General features: G+C 38.7%; 1 protein-coding gene across 2 annotated transcripts in view; it reads left to right on the plus strand.

Moving 5' to 3' along the window:
• Positions 1-10,265: 10,265 nt before the first annotated feature.
• LOC113067090 (ATP-binding cassette sub-family C member 8-like) overlaps positions 10,266-27,566 on the plus strand; it is a 56,759-nt gene continuing 39,458 nt past the window's right edge. The window contains exons 1-10 of one of the 2 annotated variants that reach the window (XR_003279270.1): positions 10,266-11,072; positions 14,111-14,273; positions 15,803-15,944; positions 16,067-16,188; positions 16,766-16,932; positions 17,688-17,930; positions 19,390-19,578; positions 21,389-21,553; positions 21,642-21,797; positions 27,400-27,534. Coding sequence is in view for 1 of the 2 variants with exons in the window: in XM_026239331.1 (XP_026095116.1) it covers positions 11,049-11,072; positions 14,111-14,273; positions 15,803-15,944; positions 16,067-16,188; positions 16,766-16,932; positions 17,688-17,930; positions 19,390-19,578; positions 21,389-21,553; positions 21,642-21,797; positions 27,400-27,534 (1,506 nt within the window). In the remaining variant the exon portion in view is untranslated. The remainder of the gene's footprint in view (positions 11,073-14,110; positions 14,274-15,802; positions 15,945-16,066; positions 16,189-16,765; positions 16,933-17,687; positions 17,931-19,389; positions 19,579-21,388; positions 21,554-21,641; positions 21,798-27,399; positions 27,535-27,566) is intronic. The other variant, XM_026239331.1, reaches the window with a different exon arrangement.

A 27,566-nucleotide genomic window follows, 5' to 3' on the forward strand; every position in this document is an offset into this window, starting at 1 on the left:
TCTTAAATACTGTCAGATAGACATTGACGTTGACGTCAATAATAACATTCCATCATGAATGCAGCGTTACATTTGTAAATTCTAGATCACAAAGATGCTGGCTGTCCATGGTTGGAGTACAGCACACTGGATGACCTCCATTGGCAATGAGTTCGGCCAAACACTGACTAGTGTCCTATCAGTGCACGGGGGGCCTGGAAAGGACAGGATGGTGACTGGTGTCATGGAGCAGTACCACCAGGCAGCCTTTCCAGCTCCAGTGCTGCTGTATATCTGGCACTTCATGAGGAGGCTCGCTGTGAGCTGCACCACTGATGCCCATCCCCTCTACCCCACCTTCATGGGTTGTCTCTCCGCCTGCATCTTTAAGTGGGATTCAGGGGACTTCAGGCTACTGCGGCATTATTCAGATTTAAAAGCATGTCCTTTTTTATTTGTATACACTGTATTTTTCTTCTTCTTTTAGGAAACTATGCCAATACACAGAATTTCCAACTCTACCTCCTGGAAGGTCTGAAAGAGTGGAATCAGGATCGGGGACTGTGGCAGTAACCAGCAAGCCAGCATCAGTTCTTACCTACGCTGGAGATATGGCCCACTGTGTCAACACCAACAGCCTGAAATTGTTTGGCAGGGCTTTTGTGCCAACTTTCAGGCCACCTGCTGAATATACCTGTATGTTTTACAATTTCCCAAAGCTGAAGTCAGACCATTCTGGTTTTGTTAAAAAAAATTCAAAATATTGTATTGTAAAATAGTATTGTGAATGGCATCACATCATCACTTTTATTCCCATTACAAATATAACATTTGCAAATATAAAAGTCTGATTAAAGTTTCATCTATGAATGATTAGTAGTTTATATGTGTGTACAAATTTTTTTTCATTGTGGAGCTGTTCAGTATAAACTACTTCCTGAGTCAGACTGGAGAGCCTCTGACGGTGAACCCTGACTAAAAAAAAAGAAAGAGGACATGCTGGAGTGTGTGAATGAAGGCGAGGTTCAAGATGAAGGCTTTGGGGAAGACCATAACATTACTGTGTCAAGTCTCTCTGATGACCCAAGCTTCTCTGTCTCCTTCCACTCTGTCTCCTTCTCCCAACTTGCTACCAACCCCTCCCTGCCTGTTTCCTCTACCGTGACGGCTACCGCCTCTGACTCTCAACCTGCCATATTCTCCACCCTGGCTGCCACCTCCATACAGCCTGCTGCCTTCTCCACTCTGGCTGCTGGCTCCTCCATCCAGCCTGCTGGATCCTTCTCCCAGCCTGCCACCTTCTCCACCCTGGCTGCAACTTCCTCCACCCTGGCTGCTGCATCCTCCATCCAGCCTGCTGCCTTCTCCACCCTGGTTGCAACTTCCTACACCCTGGCTGCTGCCTTCCTCCACCCTGGTTGCCACCTCCTCCATCCATCCAACCTGCCACCTTCTCCACCCTGGCTGCTGCCTCCTCCATCCAGCCTGCCACCTCCTCCATCAATCCAGCCTGCCACCTTCTCCACCCTGGCTGCTGCCTCCACCATCCAGCCTGCCGTCTTCTCCACCCTGGCTACCACCTCCTCTGCTTTCTCCGTCTTCTCCACCCTGGCTACCACCTTCTCCACCCTGGCTGCTGCCTTCTCCACTCTGGCTGCTGCCTCCTCCATCCAGCCTGCCACCTCCTCCATCAATCCAGCCTGCCACCTTCTCCACCCTGGCTGCTGCCTCCTCCATCCGCCTGCCACCTCCTCCATCAATCCAGCCTGCCACCTTCTCCACCCTGGCTGCTGCCTCCTCCATCCAGCCTGCCACCTCCTCCATCAATCCAGCCTGCCACCTTCTCCACCCTGGCTGCTGCCTCCTCCATCCGCCTGCCACCTCCTCCATCAATCCAGCCTGCCACCTTCTCCACCCTGGCTGCTGCCTCCACCATCCAGCCTGCCGTCTTCTCCACCCTGGCTACCACCTCCTCTGCTTTCTCCGTCTTCTCCACCCTGGCTACCACCTCCTCCACCCTGGCTTCTGCTTCCTCCATCCAGCTTTCCGCCTTCTCCACTCTGACTGCCACCTCCTCCACACTGTTTGCTGTCTCCTCCATCCAGCCTTGCCGGGTCCTGCTCAGGCCTACTACCTTCTCCACACTGGCTGGTACCCAGGACTGAATTAATAGTATTGAAAATAAAAGTTTTGTAATCATTCAATTATTATTTTTCCCTTATTATTATTATTATTATTTTGTTTGTTTTTCATTGTTATTGTATAATTCAAGCATAATTTAGAAAATAAATAGATTGAATAGGTTTTTCTATAGTTTTTAGAAAATAGGGGGAGCAAAGTTATACTTTGAAAAACTAAAAGAACAAACATTAATAAATACAAAAAATATCTGGAATCAGAAATATATCCTTTCGAAACATGTTATGTAAAAAAGCTTTCAAAAATATACAGATTGATTAGTTTTTTACTATAGTTTAAAAAAATAAAGGGAGCAGAAATATATTTAAAAAAAAACTAAAATTGCATAAACTCAGAACTGTAAATAAAATATCTAGAATCAGTAACATTCATTAATACAACAATAATTTATATTATAATTGTCACATGATAAATAATTTAAGTAGTGTGTAAACGCACAGTAAAATAGAAAAAAAAAAATTCTGTGAAGAAGTATTATAAACATACACTTTCAAAAAACTATCGGAGGACAAAGTCTTCAAAGATCCCTTTCTTCTCTTTTCCTTTCCTTTACTCTTTTTTTCTATTTTTCCTCTTTCCATTTCCATTCCTTTCTTCCCCCATCATGACAGACATTTTCCCCAGCCTCTTCAGTTCACACTCCTCAATGGAGTGTTCATCAGCAAAAGTCTCATATTTGAGAGTCATTACACTAACTGATTCTTAAGCTGAATCAGAATTTATTGGATTCGTGTAAGGCAGGTTTGGACATCATTCATATGGACAGGTTCATGTATTGAACCTTTAGAAACAATATAAAGCAGACATTAATTATGATAGGTGTGTGATCCTGGGAATTCATCATGCACAACTGGAGATCTTTCAAGTGGAAGCATCTCACCCTTTTCTATTTTCATGCCCACTTCATGCTAACTTTAGCTGCTTATCAGTCAACCTGACTTGGATGTTCCACTCCTTGTTTCTCAGGTTTGACTTCTCATTGGAGAGACGAGACAACTCACTGGATATAGCCTGGGTTTCGCATCCACAGCTGGGCCAGTTTTGGCATCATGAATGGATTTGATTTAATGGTCCAACAAATGGTATCAGGATAGCCATGATCCACAGACCATTGTTTTTTTAGAAGACTTTCTGATATGACTCTTCAGCTGATTGTTTTTCTGTGCAATCATTCCTTCAATTTTTCCAATTTCCTGGTTGTTTTTCCACAATTCCTGGTTGAGATCAATCACTGCCTACTCCTCTTTTCTTCTGTTTCAGCCTTTTCATTAATCGCATCACTGGTGCATGAAGCCACATTGTGGTTGTGTTTCTCATATCTGATTATGACAGATTTCAGATTAGTCATCAGCTTAAACATAGCTAATGTTCTTGATAATGCACATGTTCAGATGTTCAGTTTATTATGTTGACATATATCCAGTGGCCATATTTAAAATGTTCCAAAATGGAAAGCCTATAAAATCTTTGATAAAGTGTAAAGTATTAGCAACATCTTGAGACATTTTCCAACATTTTTACCTTTCTACCATCTGTTCCACTTTGTCAGTGTTTTCAGTGATTCATGCTTAATGGCCAAAGTGATTTAATTCTGTTCATCAGCAGCCTTCAGTGCAGAACGTCCCAGGTTATGCTTGTAACCATGGTTCAATGCAGGGAACACGATGCTGCATCCAAAAATGCTATGGGAACACCCCCAGTGATACCACGCTCTGAATCACATGTGTAATCAGTCCAAAGGAAGGGCGAGACATCACGGGTGGGTGATATCATTGACCAGGAAGCTTAAATGCACATGTGGTGGAGCCGGCATCAGCTTCTAGGAATGAAGCAAGTGCTGTCAGAGATGCAGTGTCTCGTTCCCTTCAGAAAGAGCCCGGAGTGGCTTGCATATCAAAGCCATAAAAACGTAAAAACGCTAGTGGCATGGACCATCCTATAGAGTTGCAGATGCCCTGCATAGACACACCTGCCAGGAAAGTCTTAGAGGCCCCCATACTTCTCGTAGAATGAGCCTTGACTCCCATCACTGTATGAGTAAATCTCATGCGATGTCAAGCCAAAGCTCAGGATTTATGCTTTCACACTACTCTATATGGTCCGATCAACAAGCTGCATGTTGACACTATACAGGCCAAATATACATGTAGGAGCCTCCTGTCAGGGCCCTGAAGAAGGAGAACTCAAATGCAGAGGATACGTGCAACAGTTTATTGGGTACAATAATAAAAAATCCAGAAATAATCCAATGTAAAAAAAAACACTCCAGATTCGTCCGTACAGACACCTGCGGACACAGGCTTTAGAGACCACCTCTGGTGCAATGCCCAACGGGAAGTGGAAACGAGACTGAGGATCTCGGGCAAATGGCCATCCGCAAAAACTCCCCGTCTATGCATCCTGAGCACCGCAGTCAAAAGGTGAGGAAACGGACACACAGCACAAGTAAGCACAATCACAATGACAACACGAAATCTACTGACAACCAGGGACAGACACAGCAGGGAATATAAGGGAGAATGGGAACAGTGAGAGAGAATGGCAGGTGAGGGCAATCAGCTTGTGATCTGCACAGACAGCGCTGATTGCCCAGATCACAAGCTGCAGAAAATGACAGGACACAGACAATCGAGATAAGCCAATGAACCGTGACAGCAGCCCCTCCCCTCCCCCTCAGGGACGCCTCCTGGCGTCCCCGGAGGACTCATCCTGACGCCGATGGAATTGGTCAGTGAAAGGGCAACCCGCGGGCACTGTGACTTTTCGCAGAGCTGAGCGGACTGTGGATTCCACCCCCCAGGTGACCATCGCTACCACCCGATCGGGGGGCAGAATGGTTACCGGAAGGATGGATCTTGGTTCAGCCTCAAAGATTCGCACAAGTGCATCAGGCTTACCATTCTTGGACCCCAGGTGGTAGAAGATGTTAAAATTGAACCGACCGAAGAATAGTGCCCAGTGACCTCCACGCCCTCTAACCAGTGACGCCACTCCTCCAGCGCCAACTTAACAGCCAGTTAACTCTCTATTCCCGATGTTGTAATTCCCTTTCGAGGGGGTTAAACGATGAGAAAAAATGCACAGTGATGTACTCTGTCATCCGAAAGTGACCTGATTTTGTGGCAAAATTGCCCTTGGTCCCAACTATGACGCATCCACCTCCACAACGGACTGAAGAGACGGATCTGGAGTAACAAGAATGTTAGCCGAAACAAAGCAACTCTTTAAATTAGAGAATGCAGCCTGAGCCTGCGGCGACTAATAGAAACTAGGGCTGTCAAAAATTAACGACGTTAATTAGTTGTTTGTCGTTAATTACGTCATTTTTTTTTACGCATTTCACGCATGCGCAGTGTGACAAATTATGCAGGTCAGGAAAGTCTCGTGGATCTCTGAATTCTCAAGATAGTAAAAAACAGCGCCGCGACAAAAACACAGAAGAAGCTTAAAGGAACACTCCACCGTTTTTTGAAATAGGGCTTATTCACATTATTTCCTACATTTAGATAGGTGGGCAAATGCATTCACATAGAGTTGATGTTTTCATGTGTTGCGTGATTCTCTGCGCCGAAGTAGCAGTGCTTCGCCTGTGCTTCCCCATAATATAGTCCCAAGTCAATATCTGCCTAGGAAATCGCCTAGTGTTAATCTGGATCGCTATTTGTACTCGTTGTGAATACGCAGGCCACAAGAAGTAATTAGGTGGGTTTTTTTATTTTTTTGATCACTTTTACTCAGGCCATGCTAGCTGGCAACAAAGGATTCCATTCATTGTGCTAAGCTAAGCTAACGCCGACCCAGTCAAACTAAAACAATGCATGCACTGACACAAAAATGCATTTGCCCACCTATCTAAATGTAGGAAATAATGTGAATAAGCCCTATTTAAAAAAACAGTGGAGTGTTCCTTTAAGGTTTTACCCCAGTTACTCTCAAATACATTCATGCCAAGCTCGATAAACAGAGAAGACTTTGGTAGTTGATACGCTGGAGCTTCTTCCTGTTATAGCAGTGATCCTCAAATCTGGCTCGCGAGATCCAGTTTCTTGCAGAGTTTAGCTCAGACTCCAATTAAACACACCTGCCTGTGATTTACTAATGATCCTAAAGACACTGATTAGCAAACTCATGCGTGTTTGATTAGGGTTAGAGCTAAACTTCGGAGGAAAGTGGATCTCGCGAGCCAGATTTGAGGATCACTGTGTTATAGCGTCCTGTGTTTCACACTGCGCATGCGCAGAACGCCTACATGCAATGCAGCGAAAATTACAGCTGTTTGGAAAAGCATATGCATTTTTACTTGGTTTTACTGGCACTTGAAGCCTTCAGAACGTGAAAATATCGATCCTAAAGTATTGTGGCAGAGCAAATGAACACTTCCCAAAAACAAGAGTGCCCAGAGTGCTGCTTATGTGATTGTGGCACGTGTTTGTGTTTCTGAGTTCATTCTTTCAAATTTCTCTATGCATAATTTCATAGATATGTGGCTATATTTAACCACTGGTTCACCTAAAACTCTTACACTATCTGTAGTTAAATGGCATGGTTTGATTGATATAGTGCTCAGGTAAATTTGATCTAAGTAAATGTTAAACTTTTGAAATTCAGAAAAAAAGAACCACATGATGAAACAATACATGAAAATTATGTATCTGTGTCCTGTTATTTATCTTTTGGTATGCATTTCAGAAAAAAAAATGGTTAGGATTCAGGTGTAGTTGCAAATAGTGATTAATCATGATTAATCCACTGAAAATTCTGATTAATTTAAAAGCCCTAATAGAAACATCTTCAAGTGGAGGTGAGATCCGTCAGAGGGGAGGCAACCTGGCCAAAATTCTGAATGAACTGCCTGTAAAAATTGGCAAACCCCAGAAATCGATGGACCACTCTACGACTATCTGGGTTGGGCAAATCAGCAACTGCTTTTACCTTGGCAGGATCAATTTGAATTCCTTTGGGTGAAAGAATATATCCCAGGAACGGAACCGGCCGTGCGTGAAACTCGTGCACTTCTCCACCTTGGCAAATACATGATTCTTAAGCAGCCGCTGGAGCACTTGTCTGACATGTTGGACATGGTCGCGCTCGTTCTGGTAGAAGATCAGGATGTCATCAAGATAAACAAATACCAACTGGTCGACCATGTCTCTAAGCACGTCATTGACGAGTGCCTGGAAGACTGCCGGGGAGTTAGAAATATAGTCCAAAATATTTAAAATGCCCCGTGGGGGTGTTAAAGGCGGTCTTCCATTCATCCCCCTCCCTAATCCGAAATAGGTGATAAGCATTGCGAAGGTCCAACTTCGTAAAGATGGTCGCCCCCTGCCAGAGCTTGAAGGCCGATGACATCAACGGCAAAGGATAACGACTCTTGACCATGATGTCATTCAAACCCCGATAATCTATACAGGGACGGAGCAATCCATCCTTCTTCCCCACGAAGAAGAACCCTGCCCCAGCCGGAGAGGATGAGGGCCTGATGATGGCAGCTGCCTAAGAATCATTTATGTACTTCTCCATGGCCTCCCTTGCAGGCCCAGAAAGAGAGTAAAGGTGCCCCCTAGGTGGAGAAGTGCCAGGCAACAGATCAATCACACAGTCGTATGGGTGGTGCGGAGGAAGAGATGAAGCTCGGGACTTACTGAAAACCACTCTCAAGTCATGATAAGCCTCTGGTACATCTGCCAGGCTCACCGGCTCCTCCTGTAACACAGAACAAGACATAACAGGGGAAAACACAGGACCCAAAAATTTAGATAAATTTCCGCCGGGCTCTCCTGATCTGCATGGGCTCCTCCTCAGGCATGACAAGACGCTGAGAAGTTGCGTCACCCGCCTCTCCATCGACCACGCCGGAGAAGTGCTTGTGAGAGGCCACGCCACTCTGATGCCAGGACCGGAGAGCTATCCGGTTGTCCACGCGGATGGTCGAGGTCTACTAAACCATTGAGGCTGGGCGGCAGTTCGAGAATAAATGCGGACATGCATTTTGACTTCAAAGTACACTGGTACGATTCACTCTAAACTATGCAAAAACCTGGTGACGCCTCTGTGCACGTGCAGTCCTCAAATCATGCAACAGCAAAAGAAGAGTTCGATCAATCATAGTGCTAGGTTCTTCCTCCAAATAGCAAGTGGGGACGATTGACAGATGCGTAAAGCCTATCATTAAAAAGAGACTGAAAATCAACACCAATAAAGATTCCCGCTCAATCCCCCTTCCACTCCTGCCGTTTGACTGATGAACAGTAAACTACTGTAATCGTAATAATAATTAGTAATAATTTCTGACTCATGGCTAAAGTTAAGTTTCTCCAGCTCTCCCCAGGTTGGCAAAAGAAGCATCTCAAGATGCATCAGATTGATGCTTTAAAATATGGAATATTTAAATTTTTCTTACAGGGGAGCATGCCCCCGGACACCACTAGAGGGGTAATGTCCTTCTCACCTTTTTAACCCCTGACCCGTTTTCATGCCTGAACATTGCTTACTGAACTGACATGCAATCAACATATGTTCAATGTGTTTGCCATTAAATAGGTATTCTGGAGTTAGCTATATATAGTTTACAACAAAGCGATTTTGCGACAGTATTCAGTTTACCGCTCTAAATATTATTTTCACTAAGCTTATTACACGGATCTGTGGAATACTAGATTCTGATTGGTTAGTCTCTACATTCCTTTATGTTGTGTTCATACAAACGCATTTTGCGACGACTGTTTTGTACACTATAATGGTTTATAAAATGTATAATAAGCGGTGTGACAGTATTGTATCCACTTCATGTCGGGGTCCTGATCACTCTGTCAGGGGTTATTGTGCAATAGCAACTGGACAGATTTACATTACCCCTTACTTAAAGCTGCGGTAGGGAACTTTTGACGCTCTAGCGGTTAATGAACAGAACTGCTTGTGTCTTGTGGAAGAACATCGTAGCCGGAACTACTTCTCTCTGTTTATGTCTATGAAGAATCACAAAGGTACTGGGTTACTCCGCCGCGGTATGCCCGAAGCAATCTAAAATAGTCCGAATATAAACACTTATTATAGGTGCACCCTAGTGATTCAGGACAAGCTAAAAACAGGGTTTGGAAAATGGATTCATGGTGTACTCGCTTATTATATACATTTTTCTACATTTTGAACACAAACAAAGTTATGGACAGCAGCTCTGATTGGTTGATTTCTTACCGGGAGCGATGGAGTTTCTGCAAATGGCAATAGGACCACTGGGAGGAGCCAGGGGAGCTTGATTTTTTTCACAGATTATCTGTCTCATATTCTACTGTCAGGACATAATGACAGGTTTAACAAATATGTAAAAATAAATATTTACAAAAGTTACCTACTGAAGCTTTAAGGAATTTAATTCTCCTATTAAAACTATTTCTCTTATCCTTGTTCAGCTTGTTTAAAGTCATTACAACTCTATAACATTAAAAGTTGCTGAGCTCCTTATTGAGATTGTAGATAGAGTGACCATAATGCCTTTGGTAAATGCACTTTTGCTCCATAGGAATTGTACACATCATGACTTGTGAGTTGCTGCTGCTTTCATCTGTCCTTTTGCTACTGCATGTTGCTATAAATGTCTGTATGTATTGTGTGTGGAATTATAAAAATATATGGATATTGGTTCTCTAGGAGCAACATTGAATCTATGAGACAAAAACATTGAAAACGTTTGGACGGGTGTATGAAGATGCTTACGGAAGCAATATTTGTGCGTACATGTTCTTGCACTACCAGTAATGGCCTCCTGGGAGCAGCATTTACATTTAGTCATTTAGCAGACGCTTTTATCCAGTGCAGCAGAGAGTAGCTAATTGTGCCTTTTAAGCATTTTTTACCATGTCTTTTTGCACATTCTGTGAACCAATGCAGTGACATAATTGTCTTTCATGTTTATTTATAGGTTTCATATATTACAACCTGCTAATTTAAGACTTTGGTGTTAATTTCCTTTCCCTTATTAAATGTGCAATCTCTTTGTCTTCCTCCTTTTTCCATAGAAGAGACATTTTTTAGTAGCAATTGCAGGTTAACTGGTGTGCATCACTTATAAAGCAAATACCTGATTTTTTTTTTAGGCCACAATTTTGTTGTTTGCAAAGCAACGCACATGCATTAACAATATGCTGTTTTGCTTTATGTTTGTTTGATTCCTGATATATCCACTGAGCTCTTTGTTTTGAGCCCTAAGGAGGCGGTATGTTGTGCTGTGATGACGATATCCTCTGCCGACGGTCTGATTGGCTAGTTTCTACTGGCAATATCTTCAGCACCTGTCTTGAATTTGTCCCACATATACGCTTAGCGAATGATTAGTGGGTCGTTTTCGTGTAGGAAGGCAGTATTTTAGGTCCTTTTAATCCCAACCTCGACATATGTATTTCAACCAAAGTGATTACGTTTATTGGAAACTGCATTATAATCTCACGCTCTCGGTTTATCATTAAACGCAGTTGGACGCTAAAATGAATTGCGGTCATATCGGTTGTGGTATTCTTCTATTGTGTGATTGATTGGCCGTAGTCGCGTTGTCCTGTTGCATCAGTGATTGATCGCTCGCTCATGTCGCGCGCGTGTACGTGACAACTGGATGAACTGGATTCCTTGACCAACTTTCAGATTGATGTTTGGGAATTTGAAACTGTCGGATTCTGTAGCGCCTCTTTTCAGCACCTTGGTTAGCTCCTTTGAGGATAAACTCGGACCCGATGGCAAAAGCACAGAAGTCAGTTATGTTTTATCAGTAACATATTCCCGTGTGTGTTAGCCGCTTATTTTGAACGGCGAGGTCTCTGGACTGGATTGAAAACATTTTATGAAATAACAGTTTTGGGAACAACTGGAATTTCAGGATGATTATCACGCGCTACAGACCGGTATGCTAACTTATTTTTGATTAATAGTAAAGTTGCTTTCATTAGACATTTTTATGAGAGTTTTACGTGATAGCCTTCAAAACATGAAGTGATGTATCTATTTCATTCTGTATATTTATGCATTTTTGCTTTTCGACACTATTTTCAAGTGTGCAAGTGTGAAAATAATATGCACCTTTTCCCCACATATAACACTAGCAGCTACATCAAAAGAAGGGTTGTGACGAGATACGATACAATTCAGCAGCTGCCAGGGAACAGAGCTGCTGCGCATGCGCGGTTGTTGTGGAGCGAATCCTCCGTTTCAATGGGGCGAAGCCAGAAAGATAAAAGAAATCGATGTACTACTGCCAGCTTCTCACAAAACAATTTCTGTTTTGTTGTGCTAGCCTATTGTGTGTGTCTGTCTGTGTGTGTGTGTGTGTGTGTGTGTGTGTGTGTGTGTGTGGGCTACAAAGATATTATTATTATTATTTTATTTTTTTTGCAAATGCCCAAGGATGTCTCATCTGTACCAATGTCTGTTAATGTGATTGGCCTCAATCTTTTATATTCAGGTTACAGTATTATTTCGACTCTAGATTATTATTATTATTATTTTAATTGAATGACGTTTTTAATTTATAGAAATAATTGCATAATTTTATTTATTTATTTCTCTCTATATTAACTGTCGTTTTTAATATCTAGTAACATAATGTACAGTGTTAAACAGTTAAAGGGAGTATCTCTATAACCTTAAAATATCTTCAATCTAGGTGATTATTAAAGGACACTTTACATGTAGGAACTACAATACATGTAGATGTAGAATTCATTACATATTGACTGAAATAATATACCTCTAGGTCCTCTTTTGATTTGACATGCCGTGTAGTGCAGATTAAAGGGTCATGCTACTGATTTAATCATCGAGAAATGCTTTTTGAGGGGAATTGAATTACAGTATGATAAAATGCCAGTGTTGCTCTGCTGCATCTGCTGCTCCTAGAGCATTCAATCTAGTTGCAGATGCTTTTCTTATTCATTCTCTTAATAGACTTTGATGTGTTTGTGTGAGCATGTTTCTTTCGGGAGGGAGGAGAGTGAATTCACACTTAGTCTTTCTGAAATAGCAAATTAATAGCACACCACACCTGTCAGTAGCTTCCTTAACACCTTTAAGTAAAAATGGTTATCAGAGTATTTTTTCAAACTGCACACTTGTGTTGACACAGACATTCTGACATAGCCTTTTTTAATTAGTCTCCACTTAAAACAGCCCATGTGCGTGTATTGCACTAGTGATGGTTTTGATAGTCTGATCCAATATAAATTGAACTCAAAACACACAAAAAAATATGTTCTTGTTTTGTCGTTGTTTTTTTTTTTTGCATTCCTGTTTTTTTTCACCAGTCTTTCTTTCTTTAATTTGTTTTGTTTTGTTTGTTTTGTTTAGATTTTTTTATTATTATTATTACTTTTGTTTGTTTTCTTTTTTGTTTTCTTTTCATTTGCTTTATATCGTGCAGTGTGAATGAGCAAATACGCGATCTGAGAGATTCAAAATCCTACTGTCTGAAAGTGTTCTGACTGAAAACTACATTGAGGTTGACCGATAGCCAATGAGAGAGCAAGATACAGAGCAGCGGAGAGTTCGGGAGGAGTTATAGACCACAACATCAGCAAGCATGGTGTCTTTTCTTTTTCTTGTCTTCGCTGCAAATCAGTGCACAGGAAATTCGTATTGAAAGCGTCTTGTGGGCTACCATTTTTTATAATAATCCCAGTCTCACTAGAGAACTCCAGTCTTGCACACATGATATCGCGTTGTTTTTTTGTCACATCTCGTGTGTGTTTGGTTGTGAAACATAGTTTGCGTGCCAGACAGAGTTGTCTAAAGTAATGCAGCGTGAAACCTTCTGTCGCAGATCCATCGCGCAGTGTGAACCATAGACTGTGTAAAAACATGGTGTGAACACTGCAGCGACTGAAATCTGGCCAAGATAGTCATGCAGTGTGAAAAGAACAGTGACCTGACTACTGTGAAAATCCTGCAGTCTGAACTCGGCTTAACCGGTTTTACTGACCAGATGCGCATTAATCATCGGCCGATATATCATGCACCCCTAGTGTTATGTTGTTGTTTTTTTCATGTTGGTTTGTTTTTATTTATTGCTGTTTTTGTTTTGTTTTGTTTCATGATTATCAGCATCAGCTGAACAAGTCTAGATCAACTGACAGATAACAGATAATAACATTTATGCTCCAAATTTTAATTCTGAGTAAATATTGTGTTATATGGATCTCATTACATTGTGTTATATATTGACACTTTATCAGCGATGTTTTCTAGAAATCAGCATCAGCCAGTGAGCAACCCATAGTAAACTACTATTTCCGTGTGACCTCGTCACAAAACCTTTCGTCCTTCAGCCTTCTCAAACTGTAAGTTTGCGTTGGCTTCTGAATTTCCTGACAGTCCAACCAGATCAGTCTTTGTTTACTGTGAGTCAGTTTACCGCTCATGATTATGTCTGATGTCTCATGCCAGGCGTGTACCACACCGTGCTGCTTTTTCAATACCACCCGCAACGCAATTCTCTCCTCTCCTGCTATCCCCCCGCTCCCTCCCTCTTCTCACTCTCTGTCTTCCATCACACTGTCTCTCTCTCCCTCCTTCTCTCTCCCCTCATCACACTCTCATGCACACACTCGGCCATACAGCTATCCTCCCACAAGGTCAACTCTCAGCATTAAGCTGCGATGGTTTTTAAAAGCATGCCCATGAGCTGTAGCTTTTCCGGTGGAATCCAGTGCAGGCGTCCCCCTGTCGGAACGATGATGTTCGGATGTGCTCATCCCATGCAGAAGCAGATCTGCTATTGTGCTCTACCTGTGCAGTGATTCACTTCAGCTGATATCCTGCACCTGCAGCAAGGATGTAACGGCTCCTCTGCGGACAGATTATGCTCTGAGAGGATCTCCTTTAGATTTTTACCCCTTTCTTGTCCTCTGTTTCTTCCTGTTTTGGTCTTTCTTCTGCCGGATCACCTCAGAGACCCGATACCACCATGTCCTTGGCATTCTGTGGCAATGACAACAACTCGGCCGCGTACAACGTGGACGCCGGTGTTCTCAACAACGGCTGCTTCCTGGACGCCCTCACGGTGGTGCCGCACGTGTTCCTGCTCTTCATCACATTTCCTATCCTCTTCATCGGTGAGTGTCAGAGACAGGTGAGAACTAGTGCACGCTTGTGTCACAATACTAGGTGCTGGAGTAACTGAAGAATCTTTGGCTTTACTGTAGACTGTAAGTTTAAATAAGATAGATAGACAGAGGGTGGAAAGACACTGATAGATTAGTTTCGCGTAGCCAGACCTTCAGACTGGAATCCAAGGCAGTATTCTTTGGCTAAGGCCCGCCCATGAGGCTGTTTGACCGAAATATCAAACAACCAATCACAGTTTGTTTCGTTCATCGTTATGTTCTGAAGCGTGAAAATGTCGCTCTCTGAGATATTTTAAAGATTCTGTGCTGCGAACTTTAAATATTTCACATTCTTTTGAAAATCCAGTGTGGACAGGTTTTCAAATTTACAATGTAAATTTGAACGTCACAAACCAGCAAAAATCGTGCACAAACGAATGACACCTGTTTTGTGCGATTTAGACGAACTGGGGTGGAGAGTGACGTTACAGCCTCCGAAAATATTTTGGATGTGTCTACGGAAGGAAAATAGATACAGTGTTTGTTTTAATGGCACAAACGGGCACAAATCGAGCACAAACGTATATTTGTAGCAATAGCCAAAAATAAAACATTATATGAGTATGCTACAAATCATTAAGATATTGAGTAAAGATCATGTTCAATTAAGATATTTAGTAAATTTTTCTTCTGTAAAGATATCAAAGCTTATTTTTTTTTATTAGTAATATGCATTGCTAAGAACTTTTTTCAAAAAAAGTTTTCAAATTTTCTCAATATTTAGATTTTTGTGCACCCTCAGATTTCAGGTTTTCAAATAATTGTATCTCGGCCAAATATTGTCCAATCCTAATAAACCATATATCAATAGAAAGCTTATTTATTCAACTTTCAGATGATGTATACATCTCAATTTAGAAAAATTGACACTAAAGACTGGTTTTGTGGTCCAGGTTTACAAATATCTTGACAAAAAATATATCACAGTTTTTACAAAAAAATATTAAACAAAATCCATCTTATTCCCAATTTCCATGTCAAATGGACATTTTATCCATTATATTCCACACAAAAAATGCCTAAATTGGTTTTAATATGCAATGCATGTTGTTTGTTTTGAATTAGTATCCTCATATCCCCAATATCGAGACATTTATCCACACGCCTACCTTTCATAATGCCCAAATCTCTCGGAACGCCTATTGCTCCAGCCTACAGTTATCACTACTTATATCCATTTTTTTTTTTCTTTTTTGGGATATCAAGGTCAAAATGTGTCCCAGGGTTATTGCAACAACCTGTAAAGGACATTGATTTTGAGACACTTTTCCCATTGAAACATGTTACTTTTGTCAATACAGTAAGTAATACAACTGAAAGCTCCCGCCAAATGTGTATATGTGATGTATTTTATTAGGGATAATGATATATGGACAAACTATTTGTTCCTCAATAGTGTACCTCACTTGCTGTCAGAGAGAAATACTGTATGTTGGTGTAAGCTCTGTACTCAATGGTTTTCGATCACTGTCCTGCAGGTTGGGGGAGTCAGAGCTCCAAGGTGCACATCCATCACAGCACTTGGCTTCACTTCCCCGGACACAACCTCCGCTGGATCCTCACCTTCATCCTGCTCTTCATCATCGTCTGTGAAATAGCCGAGGGCATCGTGTCCGACGGGTGAGATTTATGCTTCGATTTATCCGTCTGTCATTCTGTCTGTGTGAATCTGTTTGTTCTTATTTGGAACTGGAAATGTCGATCCGTGTCTAATATTGTTTCTCTCTCTTTCTCTTTCTCAGATTTAATCAGTCGGTCCACCTGCACCTCTATATGCCATCATGTTTGGCCTTCATGGCTGCCATCACATCAATCGTCTACTACCACAACATAGAGACCTCCAACTTCCCCAAACTACTCATAAGTGCGTGTCAGCCTTATAGTGTTTTTCGCTTATTAAGGACCGAGTTTTCTGTTATTTGGATGTGCTATGCATATGCAATTCATAATGCAAATCCCTTTTTAAAGAGCGATGGAAAGCAGCATCACCTGTAATAGGACAATTCCAGAAATTTTAATAATAGGTTTGCCTCTTGTGAAAGAATAATTGAATTGCTCCAGCTACATTCACACAGATCCCGTATTTCTAAAAAAACGATTGTATCGCAGTGCTACAGATTTTAATGTCCCTTAATGGTGCAGTGCTATTTTCCAACTATAGTCTCGTTTCCAGAATAAAATTGTTTGTTGCACTGAATTCAAATCATCTGAACATTGTCTAGACTAGAGATTGAAGTCGCTTGTCGTCCTGTAATCGCATTCCTCGGCTGCAATATTTTCCGAGGATGGCAGGCTTTTTGAAAGATACTCTAACCATATTTCTCTTCGGCCATTTCAAAGGTTCACCTTCTGTGCACAACCAGCAGAGACTGATGCCTTCAGTTCGAGTGTGTGTAGAGGATGTGGTGTTATATATCATTGTGTTTATGTTTCTTTCACAGCTTTGCTCATTTACTGGGTTCTGGCATTTGTCTCTAAAACAATCAAGTTTGTCAAGTACACGGAGCACGGCATCGGGCTGAGACAGCTGCGCTTCGGGATCACAGGCTTACTGACGCTGCTGTACGGTCTGCTGTTGGCCGTGGAGATCAATGTCATCCTGACGAGGGTAAATGATCGTGTGTCTGGGATTTGTATTCCTGACCACTGGTTTCTCCATTTTGACTTCTCTTATTCTTTGACCTCTGGCTGTAATATTATTGCTACAGTATATACTGCCGTCTCAGATTATACAAAAGTCTGATCACGTTTGCTGACAGACTGAAGGGAATTCAGGTTTTATCTGTCGGGAATACAGAGTATTGTCTCTCCCTCTTCGTTCCAAATCCTTTTGACTTTTTTCCCTCTGTGAAACAAAAATAGGAGATATTTAGTAGAGTGTCCTAGCTGCTCTTTTCCATGCAATGAAGGCAAATGTATGCGGTTAAAAAAATATGTATATATTTTCAGTTTTCAGTATAGTATGAATAATAATAATAATATAATGTTATTAATAATATAGAAAAATTATTGTAATGTTAATATTTTCAAGTAGCGCATTTTGCTTTGAAACATTGTTTATTTGCAATATTCTGTAACTAGTCTGATATGAAGCAACCTATTTTCTTTCTCTTTTTTTTTTATAATTATTGAGTGCCTGAAGTCATTACGTTTCACAATCCAGAAATAGTTTGCAAATGGCATTTTTTTTTCTCAATCAGCAATCTATTTCACATTGTGAAATTTCTGAGAGGAAAATAACTGTTTTTAAATTCTGTTCTTCAAAGATGAAATCGGAAACCTTGCGTTTTCTTTCATGTACAATTGGAAGAATTTTGACAGTGTTTTCTCTGCGGTTTTCTTCTCTTTTTCTTTTTTCTGCAGCGATATATGTGTTTTGCAAACCCCACTGAAGTGAAGCCCCCAGAGGATTTACAGGACCTGGGGGTTCGATTCCTGCAGCCCTTTGTGAACCTGCTGTCTAAAAGCACATACTGGTGGATGAACACCTTCATCACCGCAGCACACAGACGCCCCATCGATCTGAAGGTCATTGGCAAGCTCCCAATCGCTATGAGAGCTCTAACTAACTACCTGAAGCTCCGCGAGGCCTTCGAAGCCCAGAAGGTATGTTTTCCCAATCCGTCATATTTGTTAAGTTTTTTAATTTATTCAATTTTACCTTTACTAATACTATATTTAGGCAAATTCCCTTATTCTCTCTCTCTCTGAATGCTAGGATGTGACGCCAAACAATGAGTAAAAGAAAACTTTGAAGCCTAAATTCAGACAGCAGAAGTAAAAAGCTAAATGCAGACTATAACCAAACTTTGAGTTGGAGTGGTTTGCGAAAGCGGCATTATAAACACAGCGATATAGTGAGAGTTCATGACATGCGACGCGAGTGCAGTGTGACATCGGTTACGTCTTGTGTGATGAAAAATGCTGCATATGATTAGTTCCATCCTCTAGTGCAATAGTTCATGATTTGCACAACATCCAGATCTATTCTGGTGTGCAGTGCCCATTTTTTACCATCTAATCAATTCCCAAATGATAAAAATAAATCCCTTCCATAGATTTGGTCTTCACTTAATGTCAGAAATGCACTAATGTAGGGGTAAAACAGGTTGAAGAAATGGATTCGCCTTGGCTGTAAGGAAATATCAGACCCAGATAACAGGGAACATTCTCAGGACGTTCTGGCAAGGTTCTCTCAGAGTGATCAACAAACATTTGTTCAGATTTATCTGGTCTTTAATGTTCTTAAAACAATAGCAAAAACAAACCATGTTGTTTATACATTGTTCATGTAATGTTTATTTTATTATTTTTAAATGTTTATTTGGACTTTTGTTAAACATTTTAGAATGTTACGACTTGTTTAAAGAACTGGACGCTTTGAACTTTCAGGGGACATAAAATACATTAATTAAATTACACTTAATGGGAATGTTAGTAAAAACATTTTAAGTACATATTTTTGTTAGCTGGGCATGGAGTAATTAAACACAAAGATATCAACACAAAATAGTTCATTTATCGTTTTAAAATACGTTATAATTCAAAATACATCTTAAGTGTAATTTGCATTATGGGCTTATTTTATATTTTATATCTACAGTTTTTGGTTTAGAAAAACGACTGGGGCAGAGTTAAAGAGATTCAGAGATTTGTGTTTAATTACATTTCAGATAAAAATGCATTGCTGACAATTCCCAGATACAGCAAAAAGCAGTTTGAAATGGACAGAGCAATCCATAACAGTACTGTAATTATGCATGTACGCTGCCGTTGAATACATATTAGCATAAGAAAATGCAAGGAGGAAATATTTTCTCCTAATTTCTCAGTATGTCAACAAAAACTGACTTTTTTTTAATCCAAATAGAAATGTTTGTTTGTTTGAATTATTTCTAAGTCATTGATCTTCATAAATCATAAGACCAAAAATGTGCCATTTGTATCACTAATCAGATTCCTTACAAGCTCAGCCTTTAGTCAAGTCATTCCTCCTTTGTAGTACGGCGACTAATGCTTTCAAAACAAATCTGGTTATATTCATATCTGCTGTTACTATATTCAGAGGCCTCAAGACACTCAGCTGCAGGGGCCCAAGTGGATCTGGACGGCCCTGCGACAGGCCTTTGGAAGACCTCTGTTTCTCAGCATCACCTACCGTTTCATGGCAGACCTGCTTGGCTTCGCCGGGCCGCTCTGCATCTCAGGCATCGTGCACCATCTCAGTAAAGAGAACCACACCATTCAGCCTCCAGTAAGAACATTTCTGTCTTCTGCACCCGTCTGAGCCACATGTACAACAGCCCAGAATGAGGCCAGAGTGCTGGTTGGTCCAAAAGTAAAAGACTGAGACTGAAATGCAATTCTTGTGTTGTGGTCAGGAATGAGCACTTGTGTTCTCTTAGGTTCTGTGAAGGTAAAATTAGAAACCGGTGGCCATGGCTGTGTCTTTTCATGTAACATTTTCATCTTGGGTTACAAAGCGGTCTGTCGTAACGCTGCTGTCATCAATTATTAAAATGTTTAACAGCATACTGTCTGACTCTCGGATGTCAGATGGTGGCCTGTTTGGATGTTTTTGTATGATGTAATTCACTTCACTACACGGAGTTAGTGATGGCACAACTCTGATATAAGATAAAAAAAAAAACAATCTACATAGCAATAAATGGTTGTATTCATTTATGTAGGCTTTGCTCTAGAAGGGAAGTTATCCCATGTTTTTATGTTATATAGATAAAAATATGTGTACAGTTTTATGCAATTTATTAAATAATATAACACTTATTTTGGTAACATTTATTTAAACTATTTATTTATTTATGTTTGTTTGTTTTTTGAGAAAAAAAATATTTATTTATTTATTTTTAGAGGGGCATCAGCTGTAGACCTTGCTCTAGGGGAAAGTTATCTGATGTTTATTATTAATTCATAACTTTTTTTAAATATATATACAGTTTTATACAATTTGTTAGTTGGATTTATTTCATTTTATTATAAAATAAATAAATACAACTAATGTTGTTGTAATAATATAATATAACATATATATATATACACACACACACACACACACACACACACATTTTCTTTCTTGCTTTACAAAAAAAAATATATATATTTATTTATTTATTTTTGAGAGGGGCATCAGCTGTAACCCTTGCTCTAGAAGGGAAAGTAATCCCATATTTTTACGTTATTAATTTATAATTAGTATAAATGTGATGATATGTGAATAAATATGATTTATTTTGCTAGCATTTATTTGTTTGTTTGTTTTTATTTTTGAGAGGGCCATCAGCTGTAGCTCTTGCTCTAGGGGGAAGTTAGCCCATGATTTTTTATTAATTATAATTAATTAGTGCTATTAATGTATAATTAATTATAAATAATGTGTACAGTTTTACTCAATTTATTAAATATTGTTTATTTTTGTAACAGTATTTATTTAATATTCATTCATTTATTTTAACTGTAGTGCATAGTATTTTCTCTTTAAAAACATAGATAGATAATGATCGGCAGAAAGTGTGACTTGATTGGACGAACCAAATTTATCCATATAAGTGGGTGATTTCTAAAACATTGAATAATATTTTAAATAAACCTTTGAGGGGAAACACATCTGCTTGAAGCAACAACCAAAAGTCATAATTCATTTTCTAATAGAGAAAGCATGCTGTGATGTGGTGTGACCCCCGCAAGATTTATATTTCAGAAAATGTATTCACTTGCCAAAGGCAAACATAAACTTGAAGAGTTTGTTATAGCTTCATTTTGCGCCTTTATACAGTAGAGATGAATTTTCCTTTATTTAAGAATAAGATGAAAATGCAGCGAGGAGACTTACTGTTCTGTCAGAGGTGGATCTTTTTCTTTGGTTTAATTGATTCATTTGTTGCTGCTTCACTAATCTTTAACTACATGATATAACTGTATAATATAGCTGTGCTTCCTCTTTAGAGGAACATTGCCGATTGGTGACAGGATAGAGCCGGAGTAAGGAAAGATGAGCTTTATAGAGGACAGTCATGGCTAATGCTAAATGGTTTGGTGTGTTTCAGGTGAAGCATCTTGGAATCTACTTCATCTCCTCCCAGGAGTTTCTTGCTAATGCTTACGTCCTCGCCGTGCTGCTGTTCTTCGTTCTGCTCCTCCAGAGGACTTTCCTCCAGGCCTCCTACTACGTTGCCATCGAGACTGGAATCAACCTGAGAGGAGCCATTCAGGTCAGCGCTGTGGAGGCGTCAATGACTGCACAACGTCTGATTGCCAAAGTCCCTTCAAATAATATGATATATTCGGTTTCACTTCCAGACAAAGATCTTCAATAAAATAATGCGTCTCTGCACCTCAAACATGTCCATGGGGGGAATGACAGCGGGCCAGATCTGCAACCTCGTGGCTATAGACACCAACCAGCTGATGTGGTTCTTCTTCCTGTGTCCCAACCTGTTCGCAATGCCAGTCCAGGTAATGCCTTTCCTTTCTCCATTCAGTTGACCATATGTAAGTCTGTGAATGGGCCTGGGGTCAAATGTTTCAAACGCATTGCCGTATTTGCCTCAGAGAAGCAGTTTTTAAATAGATATTCCCTCACATGGGTTCTCATCTGGGATGTTATCTGTACTTGACCCACATAGGAAGAGATGTTGCTTTCAAGTCCGGCATGTCCAGTGCCAGCAAGAGTCAAAGTAATGAATTAAGAGCTGATCTTAACTTGACTATTTTAGAGATTTGGATTTCTGCTTTCCTTAATCTAAGATGCTGTATAGTCAGTGTCTTTAATTTATTTCTATCACAGATTCTACAGATCCCAGAATTTGCACTGGCAATCCAGTTACATCCCAACACTGTAGCCAAATTGGTTAATGTATATAATGTAGTCTATATTACAGGCCACATTAGATTACATATATTATATATATATATATATATATATATATATATATATATATATATATATATATATACATATATATATATATATATACATACACTTTAGGTTGTTGTGTTTGTTTTGCTTTGCTTTCGGTTTATTTTATTTTGCTTTGTTTTGTTTGCTTTTTGTTTTGTTTAATTTTTGTTTTACTTTTTGTTTTGTTTTTATTGCTTTGTTGTCTTTTGTTTTGCTTTGTTTTTGCATTTCTTTTCATGTTTTGTCTTGTGTTGTCTCATTTCCCTTTTTTTTTTTTTTTTTTTGCTTTGTGTTGTTTTAAAGGTTTAGTTCACCCCAAAAGGAAAATGCTGTGATTAATTACTCACCCTCATGTCGTTCAAAACCTGTAAGACCTTCGTTCATCTTAGGACCACAGTTTAAGATATTTTTGGTTAAACCGGAGCGATATCTGACCATGCATCGAGAAAAACGTAACTGAACTGTTGCCAGGTCCAGAAACGTAGTAAATCCATCATTAAACGGTCCATATGACATCAGTGACTCAACTTCAGTTTTGTAATGCTACAAGAATACTTTTTTTTTCCGCAAAGAAAACAAAAATAACACAATTTACTTGACCACTCTTCTCTCCCGAGTTAAGTCTTCCACCATTTTAGAGAGTATTACAATGCATACGCATGCTTTCCCCTGAGCGTAAAAAACACTTATTCAAAGATTATGTTCATGCACGCCCAGTACGTTCTTGGGTACTCTCCAAAATGGCAGAAGACATAATTCGGAGGAGAAGAATTGTTGAGAGTAAATTAGTATTTTTGTTTTCTTTGCTCAAAAAAACAAAAGTTTTCTCGTAGCATCGGAAAACTAAAGTTGAGTCACTGATGTCACATGGACAGTTTTAACAATGTATTTACTACGTTTCTGGACCTGGGAACATTTCAGATGAGCTGCTATCTATGCAGGGTCAAATATCTCTCCAATTTCATCATAAAATTAATTAATTTGTGTTCTGAAGATGAATGAAGGTCTTACAGGTTTGGAGCAACACGAGGCCGAGTAATGAATGACAGCATTTTCATTTTGGGGTATTTTCCTTTTTTATAATTTTTTTTTATTTGTTTTGCTTTGCCTTTTGTGTCTTGTCTTGATTTTGTCTTTGCTTTGTATTGTTTGCTTTGTTGTATTGCTTTGCTTTATTTTATAAGGGCCATGTAATTTGTCCGTTTAAAAATTTATATAAGGGCTGTCAGTGTATAAAATGTTTTAATGTGATTTAATCTTGTAATTTTTCCTTAGAAAAACAGTTGAGTTCTGAAGAAGAAAATGAAAAAAATTAATAAATAAATAAATAAGCCTTTTGTGTAATTATCGAGTTTGAAATGTGTTTAGATCTGTAATGAGTCCACTGAGGGAGAGCATAGAGAGAACCCAAATGCAGTTTATTTGCAAGTGATTTAAACATCCAAACATAATCCTAACAAGAAACGAAGACTTGACTAGACTTGACTTGACATGAAAAGACTTGACTTGACATGAACGGGCTAGACTCACCGACAGCAGGTTACAACATTAATACACAACAGGAAACAAGGCAATGACATGGCTACTTACAGTGAACAGAGAAGGTCACGTGACATGAACAAACCAATGAGCAAACAGAAATGATAATCACATGACAAGACAATAAACCAATCAGAACATTACGCATTGAACAAGAGGAACCAATAGCATGAAGACAAGGAGGCAGGGGAAGCATGACACAAACAGCATCAAACAAAAACAGAATAAAAAGACATGAAAACATGAACATGACAAAACCCAAAACATGAAACAAAAGCCACATTACAGACGACACTCATTACTAACATTTAGTAAATGTATTCAAGAATTTACTAAACCCAAACTTTATTCAAATTAACAGGGAATGCAAACGTGTCAATGGATATCAATTGCAGGAATGAATGCTATCAAATATCAATGCAAATGATGCAATAATAATTAAAAAAAGGACTTCCCCAACACTTTGGATTACTGGATGTAATCTTACATGTGCAAAATAAATTACAAATTAAATTTCTAAACCCACTGACTCTTACCTTTGAAAGGCATGAGATGATTTTGCCACAGTAAATGGATCTTGAGCAGAACAAAACAAAATGTAGGAAAGTTTCAAAGCCACTCCGTATTCTTCACACTCCTGCTATTGAACGTGTTTCTCCTGAGGTTAGACAATGTGAAATGTCAGATACCTCCGCAAGATCTATTTTTAGTCTGTGTATAACAGACTATATTTTTGTCCTTGTAAGCCTCGTCTGATGCTAAATAGTGTCACTTGAAGAAATGTGTTTCTTTGTCAGTGGGGCTCTTGAATGATGAGGACATTAGTGTTCTCATTTAAATAAAAACTGCATTTATTAATGGCAGGGTGAGGAATTCAACAAGCCCAATAATTAAGCAATTAAATTACTCTTGAAATAATGAGAGTCCTAGAGCACTTTTGTTGTGAAACAGATTGCATCTGCATATATACATGCACATTTGATTCTCACAAACAGGAAGTCAGACTAGGAAGTTGAAGTCCCTGTGCGTTCGGTGTGGAACGTACTTCGCTCTCGGGGTTACTCACGGCTGCCTTTGTGCAAAACTTGATTAGTTCCCTAAGGCTCCTTCTTTATTTGCAGTGAACAACATATTCACTCACTGCATATTGAATAATAAATCACATGCTACATTATAAATTCTTCATTATAATACTACCTTATAACACTATTGTCAAATATTCATATTCATGCATTTTGTTCATTTTCATGTCACTTTAACTAAACATTTACAGAATGACAATATATGATAATATAAAGTTTTAACTATTCATTATAATATTAATGTATTATATAAATATTTTTATATAATATATATGTGTTTATTTTACTATATTTAAAAATATTTAATTATTGTTATTTGTCCTTTTATTATTATTTATATAGTTTTTAGTAGCTGCTTTTTATTCATCATTTAATTAAAAAAATGAATTCAATAATATTAATTAATTAAATGTTTAACTGAACAATTGAACTGGTAATGGTGTCTTGCTGTCTGTTGTCATCCTTGCATTGTTTTCCAAAAAACTGTGCACACTTAGGGATATGGTCTGGAGGAACTTAGGCTTCCTTTGTTTTGGTATTTTTTCTGTCAGTGTTTTGTAAGTCAGGCCAAACTCGTGAACAAAATCAGTGATGTTTTTTTATCTTTCCCTCTCATTTCTCAGGAGCTCTTCATTCAGCTCAGGCTGGTTATTCATTTTTTCTCGCCTTCTTTTTTGATACTCCCTATTCCTTCTCTTGCGTTCCTCCACTGATGGCTTCTCCCTAGCCATTCTAGCCCGAAATGCACACCATTATGTGGTCAGTATACCTTTCTGATGGATAAGCATGCGCTTCAAATTATGGGTAATCATAAGCAACACCTTATTAAATATCAAGTACTCAAGAGGCTATGAAAATGAGATTCAATTCAAAACATGAAGCTATATGGCAATTGGTTGAAATTGAACACATAAAACAGAGGAACGGTCATTTGAAATGTTTGGTAAGTGATATAATTGAAGTAAACTACACTAAAATGAGGAATAATGCACATAATGGCATTTGTCAACACTGTCTTGGAAAAAGTCAACACCGTCAGATGTCAACACCATCAGGATTTTTTTCTGACGGAGTTGACAAAATACCATGTTTCCTCTCATAACACATGTGCTTCTCACAAGAGCCATCTTGTTTTTTATTCGGTTATTGTAACCTTTATACTTTAAGTATTTATAACCGAAAATATCATACAAAACTTACATTACATTGTTTATGGTGTTGACACACTAGTATAAAATTAAAAGAATATTAAAAACTTACCAGAGATATAGTGGTATAATGGCATTTGAAAGAACAAGGTGATAACGGGGACCTCAGAGTTTTGGCTGCCCTCAATAATTCCTGATTTTTTTTTTTATAAAAAGAAAAAAGGTCTGACGGTGTTGACAAAAACCCAGGACACACGTTAAATCATCATCATCATCATTTTCACTTGTAACTTTTGAAGCTCATTAATTGATTACTGAACTACTTACACATATTAAATATAACATTTAATTTAAAATTACTTTGGTAACACTTTAGAATAAGGTTCCATTAGTTAATGTTAGTTAACTACTTTCGTTAACATGAACTAAGCAAGAACAATCCTTCTACAGCATTTATAAGTCTTAGTTCAATTTTAACATTTACTAATGCATTATTTAAATCAAAAGTTGTGCTTGTTAACATTAGTTAATGCACTGTGAATTACCATGAACTAACAATGAATAACTGTATTTTCATTGACTAACATTAACGAAGATGAATAAATACAGTAATAAATGTATTATTCATTGTTTGTTCATGTTAATTAATACATTAACTAACATTAACTAATGGAACCTTATTCTAAAGTGTTACCATTACTTTTAATTGTTTTAAGCTATTGTAATGTAATGACACCTTCCTGGACAAGGATTTGAACAGACACTGTAAAAATTAAAAACATTTATAAAATGACATGAAATAATACTTAGTTGTGCTAAGTATATTTAAGTATTAATTATATAAGTATTTTTTTTTTACCCATGATATATAGATATATTACAGTTAAACACACACACATTATATATATATATATATATATATATATATATATATATATATATATATATATATATATATATATATATATACAATGTGTGTGTAACTCTCCAAATTTGCATATTAGCAGTATTTAATATTACAATTTTAATCATTTAATAATTGCTATCTTTTTTTTTTTTTACAATAAATTTTAGATAAACTAAATCTGCATATTATTTTGTTTTGTCCTTTTGTAGAACTGTCATGATATTTAGTTTTTTGTGAGGGAAGAAATGGGCTTTAGTGCTTTTGTGCAATGCAATGCAAAAACATACAGCGTCTTTTACATTTTATGAAGGGATATCATCGTATTTGGGGATCCTTTGCATCCAATAGTATGAAAATCATGCACTAAGCTTCCCTAATCATAAAAATATCAGGCAGTTTGCCATACACTTTCTTTTTGTATCACTTACTGCGACAAAAGTGCTACTGATTGTGAAAGGATATCATTTCCTCTTGGTTTCAGATCATAGTGGGGGTCATCCTCCTTTACTACCTCCTGGGAATAAGTGCCTTGATAGGGGCCACGGTCATCACCCTCCTGGCTCCGGTGCAGTACTTTGTGGCGACCAAGTTATCAGATGCACAGAAAAGCACACTGGTGAGCTCCTTTACTGCGCTTGATGTCTTAAC

This window comes from Carassius auratus, chromosome 50, assembly GCF_003368295.1.
Source record: "Carassius auratus strain Wakin chromosome 50, ASM336829v1, whole genome shotgun sequence".
Lineage (NCBI taxonomy): Eukaryota > Metazoa > Chordata > Actinopteri > Cypriniformes > Cyprinidae > Carassius > Carassius auratus.